Source organism: Apodemus sylvaticus, chromosome 1 (assembly GCF_947179515.1).
Source record: "Apodemus sylvaticus chromosome 1, mApoSyl1.1, whole genome shotgun sequence".
Lineage (NCBI taxonomy): Eukaryota > Metazoa > Chordata > Mammalia > Rodentia > Muridae > Apodemus > Apodemus sylvaticus.
The window spans coordinates 97,188,090-97,202,927 of record NC_067472.1 but is presented as its reverse complement, the minus strand read 5'-3'; the positions used below and the strand labels follow the sequence as shown (position 1 = coordinate 97,202,927).

The window sequence follows — 14,838 nt, the reverse complement described above, 5'->3', positions numbered from 1 at the left end:
TCCTTCTCTCAAGTCCTTTATTCATGCAGAAGTACATAAAATCATGGCTGTTCAACAAGTTCTGATTAACTACCATTTCCAAGGTTCTGTATGGCCACAAACACATTAGAACCCTGAGGTCAACAGAAGCTAAGCATGCTGCATGATTTTGGCATGCCCCTAACCAGTATGGAACAACAGACAGTCCCTCCTAGTACTGCCTTGTACTCCTCCAAGTCCCTACCTTGTACTCTCACCTCTATTTGACCCTGGTATTACCAACTGACATTTATTTTCACACATAAAAACCTGAATTCTAGAACAGAATATGCAGAGACCATGTGTTATGTTTACACACAATGGCTACAACAGTTCTTGGCTCATAAAAGATATTAATACAATATTTTGAGAATAAAAACTTAGAAACATCTAGACTTCATCCATAATTCATAATAAGCTTAAAAGTGAAGCCAGAATATATTACAGTGAGAAAACAATTGGGAAGTTTTGAGGTAGGGCATGGGGGATGGGCCAAAGCAAGAATAACAGTTCTAACCTCAGGATACTGCAGTGAAAGAACTCCTGATTCAGGAAAACAAAGATGCAATGAGACTGACTTCCCCTATTCATAGATCCTGATCACACCATAGAACTAGAATGGAGCCGACTGGCCTGTGTGGGATGTTCCGAAATCCAGAGCAAATTCATCAGGAGAGATAAGGAGGTGGAGACCACAGATAGACACAGCCAGCAGAAGACACACAACTTCACTGCAGATCTGGAGAGTATTAGCAAACAGAGTGAATTCATTTATTTTTATGTGGACTATGCTTGCATATCTAAGCCTGAAGCAACCACGATGCTCACACATACTTCACTTTGAAAATAAGTCTCTTCAAATTGGAAAAATAGACTCTACTGATCAAGGCTCAAATTTCTTTCCAACAGCATAAATATAGCAATGCGTACTCAACTCTAAATATATGAAACTGAAGAAGTTGTAATGTTACATAGACTGAGCAGATTGTATTTAATGTATTTTGGAACATACACGTGTGTGCATGTGTGTAACAGCAGTTAAAGAAGAAGAGGCCATGGATTTTAAAGAGGGAAAGAAGGGGGAGGGGAAATAGAAAAGAGACATTATGTGATCATATTATAATCTCAAAAAGTAAAACATAAAATAAAAAGTAGGAAACTTTTATAGGACTCAGTGAAAACACTTCATGAAATAAAAAAATTTATCTTTAATAAGTAGGAAGCCTATAACTGCCAACAATTCACTGTATATTTCAAAACAACTAATAAAGATTTAAGATGTTCCCAGAGCAAACAAAGACAAGTGTCTGAGGACTGGAGAGATGGTTCAGCGATAAAGAGTGCTTGTTCCTCTTCCAGAGGACTTGGGTTTGGTTCCCAGCCTCCACATCAAAAGGGGCACAGCCACCTATAACTCCAGCTCCAGGGGATCAAATGCCTTCTGTCCTCCATGGGCACCTGCACCCATGGGCACCTGCACTCATGGACACAAACACACACACACACACACACACACACACACACACACACACATGCATACATATAAATAAGGCTATTTTTTCTAAAAAGATATAAATATCTGAAGCAACATAAATGTGACTCTGTGCCTCATAGATGTGACATCACTGGGACAAATGAAAGACAAACAAGCATGCTAAAAGGCCAAATTTTCCACAAGGGGAAAAAATGTATCATGAATGTTAAGGGAATTTCCAACCCCAATAAGCCCATGTAAAAAAAAAAAAAAAAAAAAAAAAAACCAAACAAACAATCCAGTTCCAGTCATAAGCTATGGGCCTAGATTAGGCAGATCCAGCACTACACTAACTTATTCTCCAGTTATAAGACCCTCTACTACTTGCAGTTTTTCCTGTGCATTTGGGTCTGCTCCATCATGGCTTCCTTCTCCTCTTCTTCTGTCTTCCTATCTCCTGCTCCTTCTCCTCCCTCACTCTCCCAAACGTCTTGTCCCACCTTTCCCCTCCATTGTCCAATCACAGGCTCTAGCCTTTATTGACCAGTTAGAATGGGGAGAAGGTTCACATGAGATCACCTGAGTATGTGATTAAAGACTCCTTGGAGGCAACCCTTCTCTAGGAATCATAATTAACAGCAGAATACAAACAGCATCAGGGCAACCCACAGCACATGAGTGGTCAAAAAATAACTATGAACGGCCAATCAATATTAAAAGACTCTAATGTTGCCTTAAATAACTCTCCAATGGGTAATAGGCAGGTAGTTCTTTCTTTATCCTTCAGCCAGCCCACTGAGAAAAGTATTGGACCAAGTGACTTAGTCCAAACTTCTAGGATGTGGTGGTCAGTTGCATGTAAAGTACTTATTCCTGAAGTTGTTGTCTACTTGCCTCTCAGAAAAGAAAGAAAAAGACAAAAAGACATGAGCAGACACAAAAACAAAATTCTACTGATGATTTAAACTACTGAACTCTACGTTGTGACCTCTGCGCACTGGGATGTCCCTTTCACAGCATCTTCAGCCAGTCAGTGATAAGAACTGTGAAGGGAACTTTCTAACAGCACACACTACAAGCAGAGGCCATACTTCCTTACCTCATTGCTGTCTCCAGGATTTCCATACATTATCATCTGTTTTAATACTAATCAAAACCCACTCACTCAAGGTTTAGTGATCCAGCTCTGGGCCTTAGAGTTGTTGATTCCCCAAACAACTTGGAATCAACCTCATATTTAATATGATGACTCAAGGGGCAGTGACTTGGCCCCTCAGAGGGGAACACTCTAGAGAAAAGATGTGGGGCATCACTCCTTTGAGTGTCCATGAGGAATAACCTCCCCTTACACAAGAGATTTGAATTCACATTAGCACTCTCAGAAAGAAACAAAAGCAAAGACTGGGTGATATTGTAAACAGGAAAACAGTGAGGGTGGGATGAAAGTGCTCTAGAGGGAGGGGATTTGATCCAGTGAACCAACGGTTTGTACAACAAGGTAGATAAAAAAGCATTCAGGCTCCCATGCCCAGAACTTCCTTTTTTTCTAGAAGGAGAATAAAATTGTTAAAATTAAAAAAGAAAAAAAACATCATTACACTTGATCTCAGCTATTTTTTTTCAAAATAGTATTTTTATTGATTCTTAGAGAATTTCAAATCATACACCTCAGTCACACACATTTTCCAGTCCTTTCATGTCCACCCTCCACTCATCCTTGTGACCTACCCCCTCCAACAAGTTTTTTTAAGTCCAATTTGTGTTGTCTATATAGTTACTGGAGCATGGTCAAACTCCAAGTCGCCTTTCCCAAAAGAAAACTGAGTCCTTCTCCACCTGCATCCCCACCAGAAGCCATCAGTTGTGGAAAGCTACACTTCAGCATCCTTATCACAAGTTTATAAGAGTTCTCTTTGATGGCTTCCTTGTAGTACTGTTACTTTTGGGGGCAGTGGGGGTAGAGTTTTAGGGTATGGGTTGTCACAGAAGCCTTCCACACACCCCCTTTCTCAGCTGTGCATCTGCAGTTGTCAACATCACTGCCAAAGTAGCTTCCTTCCTCCTTCCTGTAAACTGGAGCTCAGATTGGGTCTTCTTCCCAGTTTCTGAGGACAGCACAGACCCCAAACATGGTACCTGGCTGTAGTAAGACCATAAACAAGGCTACACACATCACCGTGGCTTCAGATGGCAGCACAGACCCTCATTCACATCAATATGGCCCCAAGAGGGAACATGACCCACAAACATCAAAATGTTTTCAGATTGCAGCACAGACTACAGACATCTATCCACATTTCCTATACAAGGCACGACCCAAGAAAATCAACATGGCTACGGCATATACCACAGACATATTCATGGTATTAGGTGGGAACATGGGTCATGGACATCAACAGACCCCACATGGCCCTCAGTGTTATCAAGGATCACAGGGGTGTCCAAGGAGATCCAATCCAGAAAGTGAACCATTCCTCATCTTTGGCCTCTGTAAAGAACCAGGGTGATGCTGGGCAAGCAGGATGTTCAGGAGCAGAGTGTGAATCTTCATAAGCTCCAGCCTTACCCCACTAGGTAAGACCTAGTTCCACTGTCGACCTCAGCCCTCTCTCACACCTGTCACCATCATGACTCACCTCAAGTTCCACCTCCACCTCTCTCCTCAGCTCACACACTGCTCTGCTCTTCCACCACACATCCACTCATCAAAGAGGCACCTGCTAGTCCACGCACCCAGGCAAAGCAGGAGTGGAGGGCTCCTTCACCCTGTCCAAGCTCCCAAGAGGGGCAGGGGAGCACCTTACAAATTCTTGTCCTGAGAGTGCAAAGATTTAGAAAGCTTGCCCAACTGAGCAGAACTTCTCTGACTACATTTCTCTGTAAAAATTCAAGTGTTAATAATCCCATAGAGCATATATGTGAACCAGGAACTTGAGTTTTGGTCTATTCTGCCCAGAACAGTAAGAGATCATTCACTCTGCCCAGAAGAGCATGGGTTCCACAGACCTGCTGATTCTGTTTTTACAGAATTCTACTGATGTCCTCACCAAGGCTACCCTCTCTGCAGATTCCTAGCAGAATGTTCCTCCCCCAAAAGGCCCTTCTTTCCTGCAACCATAGGCTGGGGATGACAGAGATATATCCTCCCAGATCTATGCTCCATGTGAAGTGGACCACATGCCCTGAGGGAAGAGGTTTTTGTTCTCAGCTTTCAATCCAGGGTCCCTTCCTAAATCACTCTCTGTGGTAGGATGACATGCCCAGGCACGCAGCATGCCTCCATAATTCTCAGACTTTCATTATTCCTGCACCGAATTCTTCCATGGGAACATCTCTTCCCTAGTACACTCTATTGTTGGGAACAAGCAAAAGAAACTTAGCCTAAGTATTACCATTCCATTTTTGGACTCCATTTAATCATAGGGAGAAACTAAATTCAAGGTCCCAGGCCCTAGGGGAGCTGGGGACTTCCCTATAGCTGAACAGCTTCTGTTGTAAACAGTGGCCTGAGTCCAGACATCTCAGGGACAGTTCCATCTTGCCAGCAGGGTCAAACAAGATTATGTTCACAGGAAATATATATCCCACATCTCTAAATGTTTTCTTAATTGTCTGCTAACTGGTAAAGAATATAGAAATTGCCATTATCTGAACCAAGGTACATAAATTATAAAATATATAACCAATATATAGGTATATAAATATAATATTGGAATATAAATGATATAAATAATGTTTTGTTTGATTAATAATTGATGTCATTATTGCCCACCATATGTGTTTTACCCTAATTAACTAATGCAGCTGACCCACTCCTTTGTCCCCTTGTCACTCTGAGCTCCAGACCTAATGACTAGGAGAATGAATTAGAGACCTTGAAGCCAGGTGCCCCAGCTACAGCTCAGTCTCCGATCGGCACTCCCTTGCTTAACCCATAATGTGAAAATAAATTAGATAACACTGCAGCGCCCACCCCCCTTGCCTTGTGTTCCCATCCTTTAAAAATGTTGTACAATCTCCTTCTCCCTTTCAGGACTCAGTTCAGATCCTAAACTAGCTGGCTCTCTGAGTGCTCAGAAACTAAAGCTTTCTGTTTTAAACTTCCATATCTGAAGTGAGTTTTCTCACCTTCCACTCCAAACCCAAGATTATGTCTGCAGGTCATGGGTGTGTAGAATTATGGTGTGTGCCCTTTCCACAACTATATGATACCTCAGTGAAAATGAGCTAATTCCAGGTGCATTGTAAAGCACATATGGTGAGTAACAATAACATCAATTATTAATCAAAAAATATATAATTTATATGACAGTAACCAAGGTGTGGAGAAATCCATGCTCCTTGTGAATGAGGAAGCTCATTAGAGCAAATAGACACCATAGAATACAGGCAGAGAGATTTAAATAATGATGTTCAAATTAATATATGACATGAAAGTAAATAGGAGATTAAAAGAATATATTGTAGATCCCCTAACTATATATTTTCATTCTAAAATGTTTCTACAATATTTATAAAAATCGATTCCTTTTTCAGAAAGGAAATCCCAGTAAGTTTCAAAATCATAGAAATTACGGAAGAAACATTATGTCATTAAAGCTGTACAAAGTCAAAGGTCAAAAAGGAGAATGAAAAACTTAGGAGTAAGGAAAACAAGCTAAGCCCAGAATATAAAAGCCCCTTCCAATTTCATGAGAAAACTTCATGTTACACACCCTGTGGTTTTAAACCACAGGAAATGTCAGGGGGAACATTCACAAGTGAACTTAAAATGACTATTTGTTAGCAGTGGAATGTCATTGGAAATGAAAGCAGGCAGAACTTTGAAAGTTTATATTTATTTCATCCATCTCTGGCTTAATATTTTTATTTTTGGAATAAATACATGGAAGGTTTATAAAAGCTGAAAAGTGAACTTCAGACTTATTTAATGGGAAAGGAATCCTAACAATAAAGTAACGAATCTGTAATCTCAGTTCTTCCAAGACTAAGATAATAGGATACCAAGTTCAAGGCCAGCCTGGCCTACACAGTGAAACCTCATCTGAAAAATGCCAGCCTAGGCTACACCTGAACTGAAAACACAAAGAAACAAAAAGTCAAGGAGAAAATGTCACTGTATCACTAGACACTATCCAAGTAAAAACTTCATTTTAAACAATTCCAGGGTATCACTTTAACAATATCATTAAGTGAGGACAAGAAAAGTAGTGGGTGTGGGAGGGCAGTTAGAAGGGACACAAAAGCACAACTGGGACCAAGACAAGAAGAGCCTTGGTCTTGAGCTGGGTTTCCAGAGTGGTATGTCTGTCATCAGCAATCCGGACACAGAGGCCCTGTAGAGAAGTACATTACCAACCCCAGCACAGACATCCACACCTGCAGGGTGGGACACAAATACAAATGTCTTTTTATTAGTCTAGGAAATTCTCAAAGGGGTTAGAATAAGCTGCTCTCATGCTTATTGTTGAAATTAAAAGCACCTGAAAGACAGTAGATGCATGGTCACTCTGACCTTCATGATGTCTTAAAGCAGGAGCTGGAGTCCTATGGGAAAGACACGGCACTCTTATTCTCAGTGAAGAAAGACTGACACTCTGAGGATTCCACACAGATCCTGTGTAGCCTTACACTTTTTTAAAACCTATTTTTAATGAGGTATTTTTTTAAATCACTATTTCTGTAGGCTTCCCACATAATTCATTCACCTCGTCACAACTCACTATTGCCAGTCCAAACCAGTATGGAAGTGACTGACTGTGCTTCCTATTTCATCTCCTCCCCTTAAAGTCTATCTTGTGTGGGATGCCAGCAGAGCCTTCAACTCCAACATCTCACTCACACCAAACCATGGCGATGCCATGCCTGGAGGGTAGAAGCCATGGTCCTCTTGTTCCAGCAAGGAGATCTGTGTGGGAAGACGATGATAAAGGTTTCCCTGGACCTGTTTTGACAGAAGAGAGAAAGTAGGATGCGTGGATGACCACAGACCACTCAACTCTACTCTATTGCAGTTTCAGGGAACCCTGGATGAGGGAGACTGTGTGTTCAGTGAGCTCCAGTGTTCTGACAGCAGGAGAGCAGAGGAGGGAGAAAACGCCTCTTCAGTCTGAAGATGAAATCTATATCATGCAGCAGCAAGTCTCAAGCTTCAAAGTGTGTGCATATCATCTGAGCTCTTAATGAAGCACAGATCGGAATCATGGAATCTGCCTTGCTCAACACTGAGTGGCAAGTTTGTGGAGATGTTTCTGCACATCCAGAGTCCTTCCTGCTCACAGGGAAAAGTGGGTTCCCTTCTCCAACAAACACCACAGATAAACAAATGCTTAAAGGAAAACATGAGAACTGACCCAAAGAGATCAATACTGTAGTAACAGTGTATTAAACCATCAAAGTACATATTTAAGATATATATGTTAAATATCCAAAAGTCATAGTTTATGATTAGAATCTGAAAATCTATTAATTCAAAGGCATTTTTTTTTACTTTCTTGGAATTTATTTTCTCTCTAGATAAATCTCACCATATTGTTGGTCTCCTGATGCTCTAGACAGGAGTGATGCCCGGTGGGATCTAGGTCAGCCTGAAGTAAGCAGATACATGTGCAGAGCAAATCTGCTATAATGTTTTTGCTTGCTTTATTGTACTGGGATTACACCTGGGACCTAATGCATGTTACACAAGTATTCTATCATTGAGTGACATCCTCAGCCTTTGTATTCTCAGGAATAAGTCTCATTTGGTATATATCTCACAGTGCTATGGAACACATATACCCCAGGCTGATCTTGAAATCTGGGATTTCCTGCATTGTCCTTGACAATGCTGGGATTAAAAGGATGCACCACTTCAGCCAGCATCTATAGCACATATTGAAGTACGTAAATATAAAATAATTAATCTCTTAGTCATTCTTGAGAAACATATCACATAAAAATTAAATCACCAAGAAGGAATGTAAATATGTTGGCTGGCATGAGTGGGGGTGGGAGACATCTCGAGGATATTTCAGAAACCTGGGATTGGGGAGGTTAACAAGAATCTATGGGGGTAACTTTAGATGAGATTCCAAGAAATGGGGATATGGTATCTGAAGAGGCCATCTCCTGTAGTCAAGCAGGACACTAATGGAAAGATAAGGACTCCAGCCCACCCTCAAAATTCTTGACACACAAAAAAAATTCTGTCTGTAAGAAAGGCAGGGACTTCAATTCTATTCCATTGATCAATGTCTTTCTCTGTACCAATAGGATGAAGTATTTATCACTGTTGCTCTGTAGTACAGCTTGGGGTCAGGGATGGGTATTTCCCCAGAAGTTCTTTGACTGTTTAGAATAGTTTTCGCTATCCAGGTTTTCTGTTACTCCATATGAGTTTCAGAATTGCTCTTTGTATCTCTGTGAAGAATTGAATTGGTATTTTTGGTGGAGATTGTATTGAATCTGTAGATTGCTTTTGGTAAGATAGCCATTTTTACTGTATTAATCCTGCCAATCCATGAGCATCAACTGGAGGTCAGCAAGTAGAAGAATGCAAATTAATCCATTCTTTCCCCTTGTACAAAACTCAAGGCCAAGTGGATCAAAGACCTTCACATAAAACCAGATATGCTGAATCTAATAGAAGTGAAAGTGGGAAAGAGCCTCAAAGACATTGGCACAGGGGAAATTTTCCTGAACAAAACACCAATGGCTCAGGGTCTAAGATCAACAATTGACAAATGGGATCTCATAAAATTGCAAAGCTTCTGTAAGGCAAAGGACACTGTCAATAGGATAAAATAACAACCTACAGATTGGAAAAAGATCTTTACCAACCCTACACCCAAGAGAAGGCTAATATTGAAAATACAAAGAACTCAGGAATTTAGACTTCAGAGAAACAAATAATAACCCTACTAAAAATAGGGCACAGGGTTGTTTTGATTTGCATTTCCCTGATGACTAATGAAGTTGAGCATTTTTTAAGATGCTTCTCCGCCATCCGAAGTTCTTCAGGTGAGAATTCTTTGTTTAACTCTGTACCCCATTTTTAATAGGGTTATTTGGTTTTCTGGAGTCTAACTTCTTGAGTTCTTTATATATATTGGATATTAGCCCTCTATCTGATATAAGATTGGTGAAGATCTTTTCCCAATTTGTTGGTTGCCGATTTGTCCTCTTGATGGTGTCCTTTGCCTTACAGAAACTTTGTAATTTTATGAGGTCCTATTGTCAATTCTTGATCTTAGAGCATAAGCTATTGGTGTTCTGTTCAGAAACTTTCTCCCTGTACCGATGTCCTCAAGGGTCTTCCCCAGTTTCTTTTCTATTAGCTTCAGAGTGTCTGGCTTTATGTGGAGGTCCTTGATCCATTTGGATTTGAGCTTAGTACAAGGAGACAAAGATGGATCAATTCGAATTCTTCTGCATGCTGACCTCCAGTTGAACCAGCACCATTTGTTGAAAAGGCTATCTTTTTTCCATTGTTTTCAGCCTCTTTGTCGAGGATCAAGTGGCCATAGGTGTATGGGTTCATTTCTGGATCTTCAATCCTGTTCCATTGATCCTCCTGCCTGTCACTGTACCAATACCATGCAGTTTTTAACACTATTGCTCTGTAGTATTGCTTGAGGTCAGGGATACTGATTCCCCCAGACTTTCTTTTGTTGCTGAGAATAGTTTTAGCTATCCTGGGTTTTTTGTTATTCCAGATGAATTTGAGAATTGCTCTTTCTAAGTCTGTGAAGAATTGAGTTGGGATTTTGATGGGTATTGCATTGAATCTGTATATTGCTTTTAGCAAAATGGCCATTTTAACTATGTTGATTCTACCGATCCATGAGCATGGGAGATCCTGCTATACCACTCCTGGGCATATACCCAGAGGATTCCCCACCATGTAATAAGGATACATGCTCTACTATGTTCATAGCAGCCCTATTTATAATTGCCAGATGCTGGAAAGAACCCAGGTATCCCTCAACAGAAGAGTGGATGCAAAAAATGTGGTATATCTACACAATGGAGTACTATTCAGCTATCAGAAACAATGAATTCATGAAATTCTTAGGCAAATGGATGGAGCTAGAGAAAATCATACTAAGTGAGGTAACCCAGACTCAAAAGGTGAATCATGGTATGCACTCACTAATAAGTGGATATTAACCTAGAAAACTGGAATACCCAAAACATAATCCACACATCAAATGAGGTACAAGAAGAAAGGAGGAGTGGCCCCTTGTTCTGAAAAGACTCAGTGAAGCAGTATAGGGCAAAACCAGAATGGGGAAGTGGGAAGGGGTGGGTGGGAGGACAGGGGGATAGAAGGGGGCTTACGGGACTTTCGGGGAGTGGGGGGCTAGAAAAGGGGAAATCATTTGAAATGTAAATAAAAAATATATCAAATAAAAAAGAATAAAAATAGGGCACAGAGGCAAACAAAGAATTCTCAACTGAGGAATCTTGATTGGCCAAGGCGCACCTAAAGAAATGTTCAATATTATTCGTTATCAGGGAAATGCAAATCAAAACAACCCTGAGATACCACTTTACACCAATCAAAATGTGGAGGAACAAAAACTCAGGTGACAGCAGATACTGGCAAGGATGTAGAGAAAGAAGAACACTCCTCCACTGCTGGTGGGATTGCAAACTGGAAACATTGGAAAACATTCCGGCAGTTTCTCAGAACTATTGGAAATAGTTCTACCTGAAGACCTAGCTATACCACTACTGGGCATATACCCAAAAGATGCTCCAATATATAACAAGGACACATGCTCCACCATATTTTTAGCAGCCTTAATTCTAATATCCAGAAGCTGGAAAGAAGGCAGATGTTCCTCAACAAGATAATGAATACAGAAAATGTAGTACAGACAGTGGAGTACTACTCAACAATTAAAAACAATGACTTCATGAAATTCACAGGCAAATGGATGGAACTAGAAAATATCATCCTGAGTGAGGTAACCTAGACACAAAAGAACACACATGGTAGGTACTCACTGATCAGCAAATATTAGCCCCAAAACTCAAGAATACCCATGATACAGCCCACAAACAATATGAAGATTAAGAAGAAGAAATACCAAAGTGTGGATGCTTTAACCCTACATAGAAGGAGAAACAAAATAATCACAGGAGGAAATTCAGGGACAAAGAAATGAAGCAGAGACTGAAGGAAAGGCCATCCAGAGACCACCCCATCTAGAGATTCATCCCATCTGCAGATACCAAACTCAGACACTATTGCTGATGCCAAGAAGTGCTTACTAATAGGAGTCTGCTATAGTTGTCCTCTGAAAGATTCTGCCAGCACCAGACTAATACAGATGCAATACTCACAGCCAACCATCAGACTGAGCCGGGGGACCCCAAAGGAAGAGTTAACAGAATGAATGAAGGAGCTGAAGAACATTGCAACCCCATAGGAGGAACAACAATATCAACTCCTAGGGACTAAACCCCCAACCAAAGAGTATACATGGAAGTATCCATGGCTCCAAATACATATGTAGCAGAGGATGGCCTTATCTGGGATCAACAGTAGGGGAGGCCTTTGGTCCCCTGGAGACTTCATGCCCCAGCATGGGGGAATGCCACAGGGGCAAGGTGAGAGTGGGTGAGTGGGTGAGGGAGCACCATCATAGAGGCAATTTGCAGAGAGGAAACCAGGAAAGGGGTCAAATTTAAAATGTAAATAAATAAAATAACCAATAAAAGTTGAGTAATACTGAAAGAAAGAAAGAAAGAAAGAAAGAAAGAAAGAAAGAAAGAAAGAAAGAAAGAAAGAAAGAAAGAAAGAAAGAAAGAAAGGAAGGAAGGAAGGAAGGAAGGAAGGAAGGAAGGAAGGAAGGAAGGAAGGAAGAAAGAAAGAAAGAAAGAAAGAAAGAAAGAAAGAAAGAAAGAAAGAAAGAAAGAAAGAAAGAAAGAAAGAAAGAAAGAAAGAAAGAAAAGAAGGAAGGAAAGAAAAAAGAAAAGAAAGGAAAAGAAAAGAAAGGAAAAGAAAAGAAATGCAAAGATGGAGCAGAGTATGAGAGAATGGCCAACCAATAACCAGTGCATCCCAAGGGCAAGCACTAATAATGATACTCTGTTAGACTTGCAGACAGGAGCCTAGCATAACTATCCTCTGAGAGGCTCCACCCAACAGCTGACTGAAACAGATACAGAGACCCACAAGAAAACATTGGATGGAGCTTAAGGAGCCTATGTAAGAGTTGGGGAAAGGATCAAGGGTCCCAGAGGGGATAGGCACTCCACAGGAAAACCAACAGACCAGCCTGGACCCTTGGGGGCTCTTAGAGACTGAACCACCAACCAAAGAGCATACATAGGCAGGCCTTGGACCTAAGGCCCTCACACATATGTAGGGGGTACGCAGCTCATTCATCCCCCAAAAACTGTAGTGGGGTCCAACTCTAAAGCTGTTGCTTGTCTGTGTATCCCTTTCCCCTAATTAGGCTGCCTTGTCTGTGACAGAAGATTCACCTAACCTTACAGTGACTTGATGTTCCAGGGTGGGGGGATACCCAGAGGAGGAATACCCCCTCTCAGAGGAAAAGGGGAGGAAAGAACAGGAAGGGACTGTGTGAGAGAGAACAGGGGGACAGTGATTGGGTTGCAAAGTTAATTAATTAATTTAATTAATTAATTAGTTAATTAATTGAAAAATAAATAAAAATCACCAAACATATGAACATATAAGGAACTAGATGTTTATTGGAACATTGTCTTAATGGAAATGCTATAGCAATGACCTGTCGATAATAGAAAGTAGAGGAATAAACTGTGAATTGTGTTTCAGAAGTACATACCTCTTAAAAACAACTGTCTAAAGTATTAAAAATGATTAATGTGATATGTTTTCAAACATAGAGATATTAAGAGAGAAAACATACTCTAACCAAAAAAAAAAAAAATGTACTCTGTTTTCACTACCTTCAAAGTCCATAGAGTTCAGAAGCATGAGAGCAAAACACCAGGTTCATCAACAAATCAAGCTGTGTGTAAAGCCACTTTTCTTTGCCATAATTTCAACACAGCCCTTTTCATCTCCTTGTTCCTCAGACTGTAGATAAGTGGATTCAGCAGAGGGGTGAGAAGTGTGTACGCCAGTGACATCAGTTTCTTGGTGTCTGGTGAGTACCTGGATTTGGGCTGTAGATAAGTTATACTGGCCGTGCCATAGAAGAGGGTGACAGAGGTGAGATGAGAGGCACACGTGGAAAACGCCTTCTGCCTCCCTGTAGTGGATGGCATCCTCAGGATGGCAAAGAGAATTCGAGTATAAGACAAGAGTATCAACAGGAAGGGGACCATGACTATCAAAATGGTGCCCGTGAAGGCATAGACTTCAAACAGGAAGGTGTCTGCACAGGCAAGCTCCAGCACAGGAGGAGTCTCACAGAAGAGATGGTTAATTTCCTTGTGGCCACAGTAGGGGAAGCTGAACACCCACGTGGTCTGCAGAGTAGTCATCATGGTACCCGAGGCCCATGAAAACATCACTAATTTTACAAAGACTCTTTTGTTCATAATCACAGGGTAGGATAGAGGACGGCAGATTGCAGCAAATCGGTCATAAGCCATTGCCCCCAGGAGAAAACACTCAGTTCCACCAAAGAGAAGAATGAAGTACATCTGTGCAAAACAACCCCCAAAGGAAATGGTCGCTTTCTCAGCGGTCAGGACCACCAGTATTTTAGGTGTGATGACCGTGCAGAAGCAGAGGTCCACTAAAGATAAGTTCTGCAGGAACAGGTACATAGGGATGTGCAGGCTCTGGTCCAGGAAGATGATGGTGATGATAATAGCATTCCCCAACACAGTCACCAGATAAATTACTAGGAAAGCCCCAAACATCTGCCCTTGAAATTCAGGATAGTTAGAAAACCCCAAGAGGATAAATTCACCTGCAGAGCTGTGATTTTGCCTCCTCATTACAATAGCAGAGTCCTATGTTGGTCTTAGGAACACAGTATGAGATGAAGTCACAGAGCAGGAACTGAGTTCAAACTTGGAGTCCTTGGTAGAAATTGTAAAGACATGCTCATTTCGACAGAGGTTCAGACTAGCAGTTTTGAAGAATGGTCAGTAAGTCATAACACTGAATCTTTAAAACACAAATGGACAAGTTACAATGTTGGCTCAGAAATCATTTAACAAATATAAAACATGGCTGATAAATGATTCAGCTAGTAAAAGTACTTGCCACACACCCTGACTTCAAGTCCATCCCTTGAACCCACAATTTACAAAAGAGTTTGATGCAAATGATACAGTACATGTGCAATCCCAGTGACAAGATGTGATTGAGACGCAAACATGAATGAAATACCCATGAGCTCTAGGTAACA

General features: G+C 40.9%; 1 protein-coding gene across 1 annotated transcript; it reads right to left on the bottom strand.

Annotated features, from left to right (window-relative positions):
- Positions 1 to 13,477: 13,477 nt before the first annotated feature.
- On the bottom strand, positions 13,478 to 14,452 carry LOC127679430 (olfactory receptor 10A3-like). Its single transcript, XM_052175344.1, has one exon. The coding sequence runs from the start codon at positions 14,420 to 14,422 to the stop codon at positions 13,478 to 13,480; it is 945 nt and encodes a 314-aa protein (XP_052031304.1). The 5' UTR covers positions 14,423 to 14,452.
- Positions 14,453 to 14,838: the final 386 nt, after the last annotated feature.

Coding starts and splice junctions, on each gene's coding strand:
- LOC127679430 (XM_052175344.1), bottom strand. CDS start 14,422: ATGAGGAGGCAAAATCACAGCTCTGCAGGTGAATTTATCCTCTTGGGG.